The sequence below is a fragment of the Aquila chrysaetos genome, chromosome 15 (assembly GCF_900496995.4).
Source record: "Aquila chrysaetos chrysaetos chromosome 15, bAquChr1.4, whole genome shotgun sequence".
Classification (NCBI taxonomy): domain Eukaryota; kingdom Metazoa; phylum Chordata; class Aves; order Accipitriformes; family Accipitridae; genus Aquila; species Aquila chrysaetos.
In genome coordinates this window covers 8,157,504-8,173,134 of record NC_044018.1, presented here as the reverse complement: position 1 = coordinate 8,173,134, position 15,631 = coordinate 8,157,504, and the positions used below count along the sequence as shown (strand labels likewise).

General features: G+C 36.8%; 1 protein-coding gene across 1 annotated transcript in view; it reads right to left on the bottom strand.

Moving 5' to 3' along the window:
• The window catches only part of ATAD2B (ATPase family AAA domain containing 2B), an 80,945-nt gene that overhangs the window by 33,318 nt on the left and 31,996 nt on the right, over positions 1–15,631 (bottom strand). The window contains 7 exon segments of the mRNA XM_030037514.2: positions 1,408–1,604; positions 1,915–2,050; positions 2,702–2,887; positions 3,563–3,749; positions 5,630–5,762; positions 9,538–9,849; positions 15,510–15,600. Coding sequence (XP_029893374.1) covers positions 1,408–1,604; positions 1,915–2,050; positions 2,702–2,887; positions 3,563–3,749; positions 5,630–5,762; positions 9,538–9,849; positions 15,510–15,600 — 1,242 coding nt within the window.

Below are 15,631 nucleotides of genomic sequence, written 5' to 3'. Positions count from 1 at the left end.
CTGGAAAGCCAAGCCACAGGCTTCCTTTTCTTGTCAGCACATCATCAGAAAGAATCTTCACTGGAAACTGTAAACATTGCTGCTGAATTAGTCAGGAAAATCCTTGACTTATCACAGGGCAGCATTCTCTGCAATGCCAAGTAGGAGTGGAACAAACTTAACGCATTTTCTAAGTCAGTCAAGCAGACAGGCTGTTGTAGAAAAGGAAAGGATAGTCCTGTGCTTAAATGCACCAGGTAGGACGAAAAGGATTCCATTTAATTTCTAGTGCTGTGATATATTAGCAGGGTTTTTGGCAAGTGTTTAAGTAACAAATTCACATTTCAATTCTCTCCATCTACAAAACAAGGATAGTAATTTGTTCGTTCTTTATGTGACCTTATGCAAGTTTAGACCGCAAGTTCTTTGGGGAAAGAAACTGCCTTTACTACATATATGAAGTGTTTCCACCAATAATGGACCTCCCAAGCAGTTTCATAATAAAAATCAAAGTTACTGCTCAGACCATGCTCACACTGTAAGTTGCCACATTAAAGAGTTCTTGTCAGTCTTTCAGAAACAGTCAGCTACTGAACACTATGGAAAGCTCAAATTAAGAGAAGACTGCATGGGCCCATAAAAGACACCTGTTCCATCCTACATAGAATTTACACTGCAAATCTGCTTTTTAGAGTGCTGTACTTTTCATGTCCCATATTCATCTCTTAACGTCTTCCAAAAGAGATGCTTCTCTTCAGAAGCAATTAAGCATTTATTTTTTTTAATTTAGCAAGCTTGCAAAGCTTGCAGTGGGCCAGCATCTGATCTCAAAGTCAGACCGAACGCAATCCTATTCATATAGCAGCACCTGAAAATAGATTTGCAGATCAAACTGTCTCATCAGTTAGGTGTGCATACTCCATAATCGACCAGTTAATGCCTTATAATGTGCTACCATCTGTGATTAATGGCATCCACAAGCATTACTGCTGAAATTATTCAACAATACTATTAATGCTGAATTCATTACAGAACACAGATCACTTTCCCAGTATTATCATGCCTATGATTACAATGTTGTAAAAGCCTTTATTACAGAATTATATTTATGGTTTCAAATATTTCAGGAGCACGTGTAGGGATAGGAGTGATGGCATTTTGAAATGCTGATTTCAGTTATAAAATTGACAGGAATGCACAAGGTTTTTTAATAGGTCACTGGTATAGCCAAAGAACATGCTCCAACTCCTTGCATCACAGATGATGAAGCTGTGACTATCTCACCAGCTAAAAATCAGCATTTTAGATTGTAAAGATCATGGATCAAACATCTATTTTTCTTATTAACGTATCAATTTCCTTTTTTTTAATTTATATTCTTTTTCTAATAGTTTCAACTTCATTGTTTGCACATTACTGAAACAAGACCTCTTCAATATCCACCGGTTTGCTGAAGATGTTAAAGCGTTTGTCTGTGGCCAGCCTCTTGGTAACATCCCTGAGAAACAACCGCAGTTCTCTCAATGTGTTCTCTTCCTGGTCCTCCATTCGCTGTTTTTCTGCTTCTGACAGCTCACGGGCAGGACATGGCAGTGCAAGAGGAAGAACTTCCAGAGCACGAAGAGCTAGGGAAAAAAACAAGAAGTCAGACAATGGAAATACTAACAACACAGTGGCTCTTGGGATTATGCCACTCCAAATTTCATTACATATTTAATCTGCCTCATCGACCTATCACTGCATCCTTAACCCCACAGCTCTCCATTTTCCAAAACTGATAACTGTAACGCATGAAATTTATTCTGGGCACTGATTAACACTGTCAAATGTTAATTACACTAAGTGTCATTTACCCACACCTTTTGAAAAAGGAAAATATCACAAAATAAAACATTCAGATGACACTATTATTGGTTTTACTGTAACTTAGTTTACCAGCCTGTTTCCTTCTTGGTGGGGGCATTGCTGCCTCATCAAGAATTAACCCTTTGAAAAATCGCAATCTGTCTTCTTCACTTGGTCTTTGAATATAAAAAACCTCTTCATACTGGATTCTGAAAATACATTTCACCTAAAAAAAAAAAAGCCATATGAAAATTGAGCCCCCACTCAAAAATACATTATTAATGACCATACTAAAACACTAGTCACAAACTACTCAAAATTAGCCACAGAAGAGAAGATAGTAAACTCTACCCAAAGCTGCATGCATAACCTTGGGAAAACAAATACTTGTAATTCTCACTGAAGTTTCTGTAGTAACTAAACTTTCAGTATCCCATGATCCTAACAATGGCCACCTCTGTAGTGAGAAGAGAAAGGGCAGAAGGGAAAGAAAAAAAAAAAAATCAAAGAAAATGTTGAGGAAAAAAATAGGAATTCCCCTCCCCCATCCTGAGCCTCAGAAGATGTAAAGCTAAAGATTAGGCCTTTAGACTAAATCTGTATTTAATTATACTGGAGTAATTTGTCAAAATGAAAAATTGACAAAACGAACAATTTTGTCTTCTCAGCAAAGTAGCATGGAAATTATGAAAATCGGTAATATGGATGTACATCCCTCATTAAAGAAAATTAAAAACATTTAATTAATATTACATTTTCAGTTTCACATAATTTAAATTAAGTTAGAAAACCACTGCAAAACAATGGTTTTACATGATCACAACGTTCTGAACAGCACATACCTCCCTAACAATGCCTCCTTCCACAATAAACTTACCTCTTCAGGCAATTCACTATACATGGACTCAGAGGTAGACAGTAGAAATATAGGGGAGAAGGATGGTATATCTTGCAGCAAAGTTAGAAAAGTAGCTCTCACAGTTTCACTGACAGCTTCCCACCAATCACCAATATGAGGCATGTAAACAATACTTGGTACTGTTCTTCGAGCTTCACGAAAGATCTAATTAAAAGAAACAGTGGTATTTAAATGGAGAAACTAATTGTTCTTATCACTTGTGAGTAATACAATTACTGTGGACTAGGAAATGACTCCTGTTTTTGGTATTTTATATACAGATGTTCCAGTAAAATAAAATCGTCTAATGATAAATGCTTTCTAAACAAGTGTTTGTGCCTCTTAGCCGTATCATTCAATTATTTTACACCAATGTGCTAGGAAGGCTACAAAACAACTACTTACCATATATGTTTTAAAAACTTGCTAAGACTGAATAATCAAGATGAAAATTAAATTGGTTTGCAATCCAAGCAAAATCCACCACAAACTGTTTTGAAACCTAAAACATTTAAAACTAAGTAAACGAACCTAGAACTACAGCACACCAGTTCATACACAAGCTAATAAAATGAAAATCAGGAACCGAATACCCAGATTAAGCTTACTTGACATTAGGTATGTGACTGAGGGGGCAAGTTAAAAATGTAATTACTCTCACTAGTCAGCAGAGATCTCAATCACCCTCTAGAGACCCCTTTCTTTTAAACATGAAAATAGAAGGAACCTATGAAAACCTGGCTTTTAAGTTACATTCCAGTTAGCTGCTTTTATATTGATGCAACTAATCTGTTCCAGAATTACATAATTTACTCATTACAAGAGAATCTGAAATGTCACCTGTGCACATGATTCTTCAGGCGTTTTGGCACTGACTGAATAAAGTGCTGGCAGATCTAGCCTGTGTACAGAGAATTTTTCAAGACTGTGCAATAGTGCTGGAGCAAGGTGCGAAGTCTGACCCGAACCTCTCTCTCCAGATAGCAGTAATCTTGGTCGGTAAGAGGTTGGCTGGTGATAAGCTGACCTGCAACAAAGTAACAGTTACAAAATACAATTAACGTGCCAATGTTATCAATGGATGGATATATATAATAAGATATTTTAGAATCCAAAAGACTTTCAGTAATGGGTAATCGTTTCCTACTATTACCTAAAAAGATTCAACTAACTCTACTATATCTCAACACTACTCCAAGTCTCAATAACTCCAGTTTTATCTGTTCTTTGATTTCACAACAATTTAATTCAAACTCATCTCTGCAAAGCTATGCACATATTAAATTCATGAAAATTTTTATTATAACCAGTTTATTTAAAACCAATTCCTTGATCATATAAAAAGACTTAATGGACTTCCAGTGAAGATATCTATTTAATAATGTCTAGTTCAGTCCTAACTACTAAAGCATCTCTTCAGTAGCCTCAGGAATCCCAGATCAATCCATTCATCCCGTAAGTGCTACCCAAGATTTCCAAGAACCACCTAACATTCCAATACTTTGTTTATTTAAGAAATAGGACCTGAAGTAGGACTGAATAAAATCACTGTTCATCTTCTATTCTAGCATATCCATACACTTCTATTCAGTAGATTTCCAGACAGAAGATTTTAAAGGAAAAACTGCAAAGGTAAACATATTTTTTAGTTTTGATGTTGAGAAGAAATCCTAAGGAGTTCATACAAGGATTTTAGGGGGTTTCTGTTTGTTTGTTTTGGGGGTTTTGCCCTGTTGTGGGGACAAGTGAGACAAAGAGAACAGCATTAGGTTTTTGCTTTAGAAGTCCATTTATAGAAAACTGATTATGAAACAAGAAAGTTTTTTTGATTAGTTTGCATTTTCTCTCACTAAGGCATTTTTCTCTGCACATCAATCAGCTCAGGCAGTGAAACAAGACTGGCTGGTTTTATTTCAGGTTAAATATTTTATAACAGCTATGAACATTGTTGACCTTTGGCTTTTCAGTTCTGGTGGTGGAAGGGTTACACACACAGATAGCAATCAAAGATGCTCAGAAAGATAGATTAAGGCAGACTTACGTACTTTACAAAAATAAACATATTCTTCCAGATTATTTTATTTAGACACACATCTACACAAATATATATCATCATTTTGGGTTTGGGTTCCCCTCTCCCAACCTCACAAGAAAAGGTTAAATTTGGCATTAAAATACCTGACTATGTATCTCAAACTATTTGAACTTAATTCCTTATTTTTAAGCCTAGATTCCCATAAAGGCTGTTCTGGCATTACTCTTTAGCACAAAAATTTTAGCAGCTTTCCACAAGATGGCTCTACTAAACAGTACTACTATTGAACAATCTTCCTAACCTCATTTTCTTTATTTAGTAAACTCCCTGCAGAACTCATCATATAAAGTAGTCTAAAACTATTCTTAATACAAAACACTCATCCAAATTTCACGCACACTTTCTAAATTCCCATTTTCCCAAAACTTTCCATGAAAAACAATGAAAAAAGGATGTTAGAAATGCTGAATGCATTAATTATATAAAGCATCCAAACAGCTGCATACACTGAAGCTCAACAATACTTTAGACCAAGAAAAAGCAAACAATCCCTCCAAAATATTCCTACATACCTCTCTTCCCAGTTCTTAATCTTTCAAATCAAAATAGCTTGCTACAATTAAGAATTGCTGTTAATATCCTTACTTCTAAGCTATACCTGTCTGTTGCAAAATATTTCTGATTACTGTCTAGGATGTGGCCTCTCCTAAAACCATTCACATACCTAAAATACTCTTGTCCATGCACTTACATGTTTCTATTACAGAACACCATTGCCATCACAAAGCAAAAGATCATCTTTGTTACCTCTCCTGATGTAAGAATTTCATGGTTTCATCTATCTGGTTATATGCATTTAGAAAAACACTCACATTGTAAAATGAAGGTAGGGTTTATGTATAGCAGCTGATGACTGTTTCTTTGGTGATCCTGAGTGACAGCTCGTCTCAAAAATTGATGAAGCATTCTCATCTTCACTATCATCTAATATTAGACTTGGTACATCTGTTCCAAGAAATATATTAATTAGAACCTTATCACTTCTAAGTGCACACACAACAAACAAGAAAAGACATTACAATTTTCTTCATGTAATTTATAACATTTTCAAATGTAGAAAAAATGAGTTAAAACTGTCTAAATATTAGAACACAGAATAATAAGTACTTATTACTTCAAAAACCAAAACAAATTAAATATTGTAGAACTCTAATCATAATTACAATTTGTTTTTTTAAATCATCAAGCAGAACTTCACAAATACAACGAATGTTTAACTTGTTATGAAATGCTTCCTTTGCTTTTATTTCACAGCTAGAGGTTTTTCAAGAATAAAGTTATAAAATCTCTAATTCCTCAAACTATATAGAATTTTGTACTTATTTATTTGTTCTAAGTGCCCAAATTTTTAGAGGTACACTTCTTCCAAAGTTATTCTCAGCACGACTACCTAGACAATGTATGTTTATGAAGAATTGTTTTCCACCCTCTGATAATCTGCCAAAGAATGTCAAATTACTTTTTATCAAAATCAGCTCAATTCATTCCATGCTTATATGCTATACCTTAACCTATTTTAATTCCTTTGCTAATATAGTAGCACAATGAGCTGAAGTACTCTCTACATAGACCTTCAGAAACAAAAAGCTAGAAGACTGATTACATTCAAAAGCCAGACTGCAGGGATAAACAACTGCAAAAAATACAAATATGGCACTAAAACAAAACAATCAGTTGACAGTCAAAAATCAGGTACAGCTAAATTAGCTACCAGAGCTGCAACAGGATTAAGAGTAGACTGCTGCGATTTGATAATGGGAAAAAACTGCTGCAACATCTTTACTTGCCCGAGGAAATGTTGATGTCACCCTAAGCAAGCCACTCATTCTCATTCCCATAGAGAAATCAGTCTGCAACGATGGGATGAAAATGGTCACAGTCACTCAGCTGTACAGTAAGAGCAGTGCAGAGGCCAGGTCTCCTGAGGAACAAAATGCTCTGCAATGGATGGGCAGCATTCCTGAGAGCAGCCCAGAGTCACTGCAGCACACTGCCGTTCAGGGCAACCACTGGACTTCCTAACAGTAGCTCAAGGTGGCCACAGCCGCTTAGAAAAATGGACTGCTGTGAAATGAAAGTGTGAAATACAGAGGTATCTAAGTGTTATTCTCAAATATATGACCCACTGCATTATTTGCCTGATTTACATGAAGCCAGGTCCTGCTACACTGATCAAACCACCGCCACGGGACAAAGGAATCAACTTCAAAGCAGCGTTAAGTGTTGGATGGAGACGCCATCTAAGGGCTATGCATCTAGACATACAGTGCCAGGAAAATTTCTCAACAGACAACAAAGGTTCCCTTAGTTGGCTGTGGGATTGAAGAAACTGGATTCAGAGTAGGCTGGGCAGGAATAACATTCTGCTGGTACGGGACAAGGACATGCCACATCCCTTGGCAAGGCATGATGCAGTCACACACCTGACAATCATTCCTCAGGGGGCAAAGATAAAAAAGGTTTGCAGACCCCTATCAGTGGCCAAAAGCTAGTCCATAACAAGAAAAAGCAGTTCAGAAGCTGCTGGACATTTAGCTCCAGGCAAGGACAGAGGCCTTCAAATCAACTGGACATAGGCCTCCTAACCCTTGACTCACTGCAGTCCCTAAACAGGCAGAATTTTTGCTATACCAAATGTAGACCATAGGGTAAGTCCTATGTTCATGCACTGGACAGAGCTTTCACTTCCTAAAATATGTAATTATTAAAAAGGCAGCCTATCTTTTCATCCCAGGCATCAGGCCTCTGTGACATCCTTTACTTGAGCGTCTGACTCACTGAATTACAAGAAACAGGAATATTAGTGAACTGCAAAGACGTGTAGAAAACTAGATTTGCAGATTGCAAGCACACCAATAAGCATTTGCTATTATACCTGGCTCTCAGTTCAAGAAAAACTGAAGCCCTAGTGTGTAATCTACATTTACATTTAAAATCCTTGTACACAAAAGTGGATTTTGCTGGTTTTAACACAGATTATACTTATTATTCAGTATTTTCTTGGGTTTAAGGGGGTAAGAAGAAAAACTAAGGTACAGAGGAAACATTAAAAGAAACCTTAGTTCATGTATCTTCAAAATCGATTATCTACAAACATTTAAAAGTAGCCATAGCAGCAGGATTATCTAGTAAAGCTACTATTTAAATCAATGAATGCTTCCAAACTCACTTAGCAGTAATGAGCAGTAATAAATAGGAATGTAAAGAATGTAACTGAAGAAAATATTCTGAACTAGAACTTTACAACAAAGACAGGGACGCCTAATTCAATTCTTCAACAATAACGACAATCTCTAAATTGGGCATTACCAACAGGTTAACAGTATACAGACTTAAGCATCTTAAACAACTTGGGTTACAAGAGCCTAATACGATCTAACTGCAGCTGCAAGCCAGCTCACTTCCCCCTACCCACCACCACATGCTCCCAGGCCCCAACTCGTGCCAACTCCAACACTTGTTAAAACCTCCAGCTATCCCACAGTCAGCAGAAAACTAACCCGAAAAAATACATCATTTTTGGACGAGTTTGCTGGCTAACATGGTCTAACAAAGGGCCTGACGTACTGAAGTAAGTGGAAGGGATAGAGCAAAAATGCACAGCTGGGCTGGAGGAACTGCAGCCGCCAGCACAAGGATCAGCTTAAGCTCCCTGGGCTGCAGTCTGAAAGTGTGCTCTGGAATAGGAATGAAAAGAAAGTCATGGCTGTCACAGATTTGCTTCATGACTAGGCTATTTTCAAGCTAATCACACACAACCACAAGTACTGTTTACACAGTTGGAGGGGTGAGGGTGATCCCAGATAAGAACAGTAGAAAATAGTATGTCAGAATAAGTAGGTATCAAAACCAAGGTATCTTGTTCAACATTTAACTTCCAAGAAATGACAAGGGTAACTATTAAAGTATGTCTCAGAGAAGAGCTGGGTAAAAAAAACCCAGAACCTATTGACTCACTGCCAGTCAAAACAGTCAGTCGCATTCCTTCTTATTCCCTGCTTCCTCAATGCACTCACATTGCTCCCATTGCAGCAGGGTTCTGGCATACATCTGACCCCTTAGTGAGTTGATTTTACTCACTCATTTGGCAAAAAGCTAACTTGACGAAACAGCAAATAGTTCTCTACTTGCTAAGCCAGCAGAATCAACTCAGAGGATCAGGAGTGTATCAGGTCAGTTCAAGCGGAGGGAAGTCTCAGGACTTTCTCCTTAACCACCAGATGACCATTACACAGGCTCAGGTATCTTGGCTAACCACAGTCTCACCTGCCAAGCTGCAAGCTTCCCACAGCACTTCTTTGCAGCCTACTTCTGCACTATCAGCAAGCAAAGGATTGGGGACAGCTAACTGACACTCAGGACAAGAGCAACAATTTCAGGTCCTAACACACTGAGCAACATTATCTCACTGTTTGCTTTTGTTCTGCCATCTGATTATGGCCTGTTATTTCTGATTTTTAAATTGTAAATTACTTGGACATTCTCCTTTTTTCAGGTGGCACTCATAGCTAAGGGATCTTGGCCTATATAGGTCAGTTCATTAAATTCCACAGCAACGTGGAATCAGCAAAAATAATTATGCAACATCCAAGCAAACTGTATTTACGTACTAAAAACACTGAACCAAATACATGTCAGGTTTAAGGCTAGCCATACAAGAAAGCCAGTTGAAATACTTCCAAATTGAAACAGCATTTGAAAAAAAACCCAAACCACATACCTTCACTTTTGTCACCCTGGCTAAATTCAGCATGAGGAAATACTTTGTGTAAAACCTCAAGAAGGTTGGTGAAGGTACGCTCCAACAGTGGTCTGATCACAGGAGATAACGCATGTCCTGAAGACGTCACGGCACGTTGGGAAGCAGGCACAATATTCTGCATTGCATGATAAAAATCCTGTGCGCTGAGAACTACTGAAGAAACATCAAGCTGTAGTTTCTGACTGCTCACATAAATCTGGGGATAGCGTCGTCTCAGGGCAATCAAGGCAGCCTCAGTGCAAAGTGCTTTTATGTCAGCTCCACAGTACCCTAGTGCACACAAAAACAAAAATACCTTCCATGAAATAGCATTGCTGGGCTACATATATTTCAAATGTGCCTAAAGCTAAAACCAATCAGTAATACTTAATTGTCAAGGTCCACAAAGCAGCTGCCAAAAGGTATCAGGTCATAATCCAGTGACAGTGTTGTGTACTAAGAAATTATGTACAGGTATATTGAAATATAGTAAGAAATGAATTCCACATTGAGGTTAAAATGACCTACTTTTTCACTATATAGTGTGATACATAGTGTATTTTCTGCCCAGGGTTATAGGTCATTACTCTTTCTTCTTCCTTAATACTATCTAAAGTATGTGTGCAATTTTAACAGGCTAGCCCCTCTCCTCCTTTTTTACTTTAATATCTCTGTATGAAAATATCTTTTAATAGCCAAGTAATTTTGTTATACTGGATGAACATCACCAACTTTAAACTTTTACAGACTGAGAAAATGAGCAGTACAAAGAAAAATGTTTCATGAGTAAAATATGGAAGAGATGAAATCTCTTGTTAAAAAAGCATACTGTGGACTCTTGGAAAAATGTGAACTTCTACTATCAAGAAAAATGTTTCAGACTTTTTAGAGTTTCATAATTTTACTAATATAACCAAAAGAGTAGAAAAACTATTAAAAAGCACTAGAATTTTAATTTAGCCTAGCTTTGTAAATATCTACAGGTGGCTACCTATAATTGCTTAATCATCACTACTGAAAAAAACAGATCTGGTAATTATGAAATACTGAGAGACTTAATACCTCTGTGTCTTTTGCAGTACTAATGGTTTGGGGGTTTTTCTCCAGAGCTAGATATTAGATTCAAATTTTTCCATATTTCTCAGCAAGAGACATTCATATGCCACTGTATTTTGTAGCACCATCACTCCACCTTTCAAAAACGTAAAACGTTATTCCAGTGGGAAAACTCTTTTAGAGAATTATAGTCACTATAGGAAAACATGTTGCACTGAGGTATTGCCACATAAAAGTTTATGGGTTTGCAACAAAGTGTTTATAGAAGCTAATTAATCAATTCTTTAGTTAAATTATTCTCAAACAACATTTTTTTTTTTTAATCAGACCTCCTCCTCCCCGCCAGGTCTTACAGCATTTGCACTTCTTCTACTCTATTTTTGTATTGGTCTTTTGGTAGCACCAAGTCCCAAAAACTGAATCCTGCCTTGTTTCTCTCTTTATCCTCCGATATTCTTTCAGTGCTACTGGCATATATATTTTTACAAGATCCATACAGCAACAAGGAACAAAGGTGATTCCGTACAAAGCGTTGAAAAATAAAAAAGGAAGCAATTAATATGAAGGATAGACAATTTTCCATCCCCATCTTTCAGATACATAAATTGGGGGATAACAATAAAAGATACCAATTTTTCAGCTATGAAGACAACTTAATTTGGCTGAGACTTCAAATTCCACCTGAGTTTTTTCATATATACTTGAAAATCATTTTTAAAAAGGAAAAAAAACAACAGATGGAAGATCACCATAAATATCAGACTCTTGCAACTTTTAAACTAAGCTTTCCAATTTTATAAAAAGGTTAGTAGCTATAATTGTGTAAAATTGATGAGCACACACTGTGACTGTTATCTAAAAAGTAAGTAGCAATTCACATTCACAAGTTACCTTGAAATAAATACATGTGATATTTTAAATATGTTCAAATACATCCACTATGTTAAGCAATAGGGAACTAATTATTTACAGCACTAAGGCTGTGGGGAATTTTTTAACTAACCCCTGTCATGAAATCAAAACCATGCAGGCATGCTTCATCAACCATGTGAACCTATTAGACAGTAGCTACAGGTGCATCAGAGAAATCAAAACCAAGGTTCTTCCTCTAAATTCTGCTTTGTTCTTTCAATGCCAGGTATCACATTCCCATTTAAATTGGTCCACTTCTCATCTAACAAGCATACCAGATTAAAAAAAAATGGGGGGGGGCACTAAACCAAAGCTTAAATCAAAGATGTGCTAAAGATATATAGCACCCTGAATGCTTGTCACTTTAAAAACTAGTTTAGTATCTTTATGACAAAAGATTCAGCAGCTCAGGAGCTTTCCAATTTTTCTATTAATAAATGCTGTAATATCACTTTCTAACAGTCATTTTAATCACCGCTTGTACATCTCCAAAGAATTGCAAAATTAGGAAATAATAGCCTGTAGCCTATTTTTAAAATTGAATTCTCAGGTGATCAGATACACAATTAGTCTCCATTTCTACTTTTCAATTCTCAGGAGCAATTACATTTGAAGACTAATAATTGGTGTCTCTTTTTGAGGGACTCTCTTGTGCATACTGTACATCCATATCAGTGACAGGAAAACTGCAAAAATCCTGTATCTTGTGAAACATTAAAGAGCTTTTTATTTCTAAGAACTAAATGCACACTGATTAAGAGGAAGAAAAACATGAGTAAAGTATTGTCAAAGCAAAATAAAATGTATCATGCCAACAGCAAATAACCTGAATTCACTTTTGCCCAAACTGACACTATAATATAAAACCAAGGTTCAGTGCATTCGCTTCTATTTTTGAAGCATCTCACAGAGGATGTTCAATTTGGCAGGCAGAATGTACTGGCACACCTTAACTTAGCACAAAACAAGTGTTCTTGTCAAGTAGCCCGTTTTGTTCTACCCATCACCACCACCACACTCTGCTAAACATTTTCGAAGTACAACTTTCAAAGAGCAGCAAACAAGTGGACTCCCAAGTAGGTTTCCAACAAATGCATTTTGATCACTGAAATTTTACAGCCATAGTCTTCCACCTCTACTGTGCAAAAATTATGTCCTCTTTAAAACTTTTTCTGCCTAATATCCACACCAAAAACCTACAACAAACTGCTACCGAACTGGGTGAAATGTTTAGGTGAACAATCTTGACTACTTCTTCCAATTCATGTCGTGCAACTCCCTACAACTCCTAAAATGGACTGCAGGGAAAGAGAGTTAGCGAACAACTCAGCATGATGACAGAAATGAAAAATAACTACTATGGGTTTTTCCAGAAATTGTGAAAAGCATGAACACTAATGCCAAAAATTCCCCCTCCGTCATTACATTAGGACAGGAAAGAAAAATCTAACAAGATATCCTTTTGCCACAAAACGCTCCTGCAATAATAAGCACAGAATAGAGTCTTTTAAATAAGAACCTTGAGCGTGGTTTGCTTCTTTACAATTCTATTTAACTTTATTTAAATAAACCTTATTACATTATAAAAAGATTCATCTGCAAGATGACAGATGGAGGAATTCACACTTTGTTGGTTGCTAATATGTTTTGTTTCCTACAAGATTGAGTTAAGAGGTAACGGTCTCTCTGCCTACACAAAGTTATCATTCAGAACAATGAAGTAAGCACAAGAGGTAAGAAAGGATTTATAAAGCTCAGCATATCTGGTGCCCATCTCCAGTATGGAGAAAAAACATAATAATTACTTGTATTTATTGAAGATACTAATAAGACAGTGTGTGGTCTTCCGAGCAATTCTATGCTCTCCCCAAGCTGCTTCACTGGCTCACATATATTGTAGTCATGTGGCCCTTCAGTGAAGTGGGTTCTTTAATTCTCACATACATAGAAATTTCCTAAAAGGTATGTAATCCGTAACACCTGGGATAAAAATCAACCCTCAGGAAATAACCTATTTTTTGCAAGTCCTGGGGCTTTTCCCTTCTAATTTCTTTATAATTACACCCCTGGATCTTAAAAAGTTCTGAGTCGCACATACACCTGCTTCCCCAAAGTCATTTACTTTGGTAGTATTTCAGCAGTTTTCTTCATTAGGATCCATATGCTTGTAGTTAAGTGTTGCCAAGTTTCCTGAACTGGAGAGAGGTATAAATGATGCTGTGCAAAAGCCTGTCAAGTCTAGGCAGCTTTTACTTGGGGAAGAAGGGGTGGGGTTTTTTTGTGGGGAGGGTTGGTTGGTTGGTTGTTTTTAAAGCAAACCTGCACACAAGAGGAAACAGCAGACCAGTATATAGTGTATCAATGTGACAAGTGTGCCAAAGAATCCGATTTGCAATGGCCACAAAGAATCTGGAAAGTTTGTTTAAATAATTATTTGCTGCAGATTTCACTTATAGAAATGATGAGGCAATGTGAAGACGAAGATGATAAACCAGTCTTATTTCAGCTGTTTTAAAAAGTCTTTGTAATAGTCAAAAGCTTTTAATCTTGGATGTATGGAAACATTTAAATTCCAAGATACAGAATGGAGACAATCAAGTGCACAGTAGTTGGACAGTAGGAAAGCCAAAGAAAACAGAAAAGGGTATTTCTCTTTGTTAGCTGACTTTTCCACAGAACTGACAGGCTTTATTGAGCACAAAGGATGTCTTCCAATCAAACGTACAAACGGCTTTCCCTATGGTCCGAAATTTTAAAATACATAATTGTGTTCTGAACGCAAAAATATGGTGAATTTTCAAAGAAACAACTGGGTTTTATCCCATCTATTTATTCCCCTCTCTCCCACTAAGCAGCACCATGTCTTTGCACAAATCAAGCAGAATTTACATGAAATGGGTTTGGCACATGCTGTCTTATACCCCACAAAGCTTAAACTGGAGTTGGCTGGATAGTTATGTTTTCTCCTCACCAGAAGATGTTGAGGTCTTTGTGCATCAAAAGCGGAGGGATGCTGCTTCGATGATAGGTGTCCCTGTGGATGAAGAGGATAATTCGGATGTACTGTAGCTGACTGAATGGACTGATGTTCAATTTAAAGTTCTTATTTCTCTGATGATGGATTCCAATGCACAGATATTTGAGACTGTCCTTTTTCTGAGAACTTCAGTGCTTGTCCAAGCAGATGACTGACAGAGGATGTATCTTTGCATGACAAATTGTTGAGAAGAAACTGTGGTGTGTGTTTTAGGGTCATTTCCTCTGTTAAATTCACTATAAAAATATTTGGGTTTATTTCTGATTAGCTTTTAAGCAGCAGGTTTATCTTGAACAACCATCCTCCATTCAGTACAGCAGGTCTTTGGGCGCTCCAAAGGTATATTTAATGTACTCAAGGTGTGGTGCCTTTTTTCCCCCCCTGCCTATATCTACGCTTTGAGGTTGTTCTGTGCTAGCAATCTAGAAAAAAATTCATCCTTAGAAAGGCTGGTTAGTTTGTTGGATTTCTGTCAGAGGAGAGCATGCCAGTCAGTTAAAAAAAACAAAAACAAACAAAAAAAAAACCCCACATAAACCCCAAACCCCACGCAAGTACTGATTTTTTTTTCCCCTCCGTAAGTAGACAGAAAAAACCCCCAAGTCTCCCTATCTCTTCTGTAATATACTAATTTAATGGGAAGTCTACCTAAAGATTCCAGTTCCCACTTCATTTTGCTTCTCTTTGAGGGTATGCATCCTATATAAGGACACTGATGTTACAGAAAGGAAACATGATTGTATTTTCAAACAACTACTAGCTACTCATTTTGCGTTTTAGTAAGACAGAAGCATATTTTGTTATTACAAAAAAAGAGTGTTGTTGAAAGTACAGAGGTTTAGAAAGGTAAAAATAATAAAATATCCTGATACATTTAACATACCTTCAAAGTTTTACACGGAAGCGAAAGCATCTATAGTAAAAGTACTAACATCAAAACACTCACCAACACATTTTTCAGCCAGTTCTCCTAAGAAAGGATCTGACAATTTGGGGTTCCAATCCCTGGTATGAATTTGTAAAATGTGCTTTCGTGCCTGATTTTAAAAAAAAGAGAAAAAAAAAAGA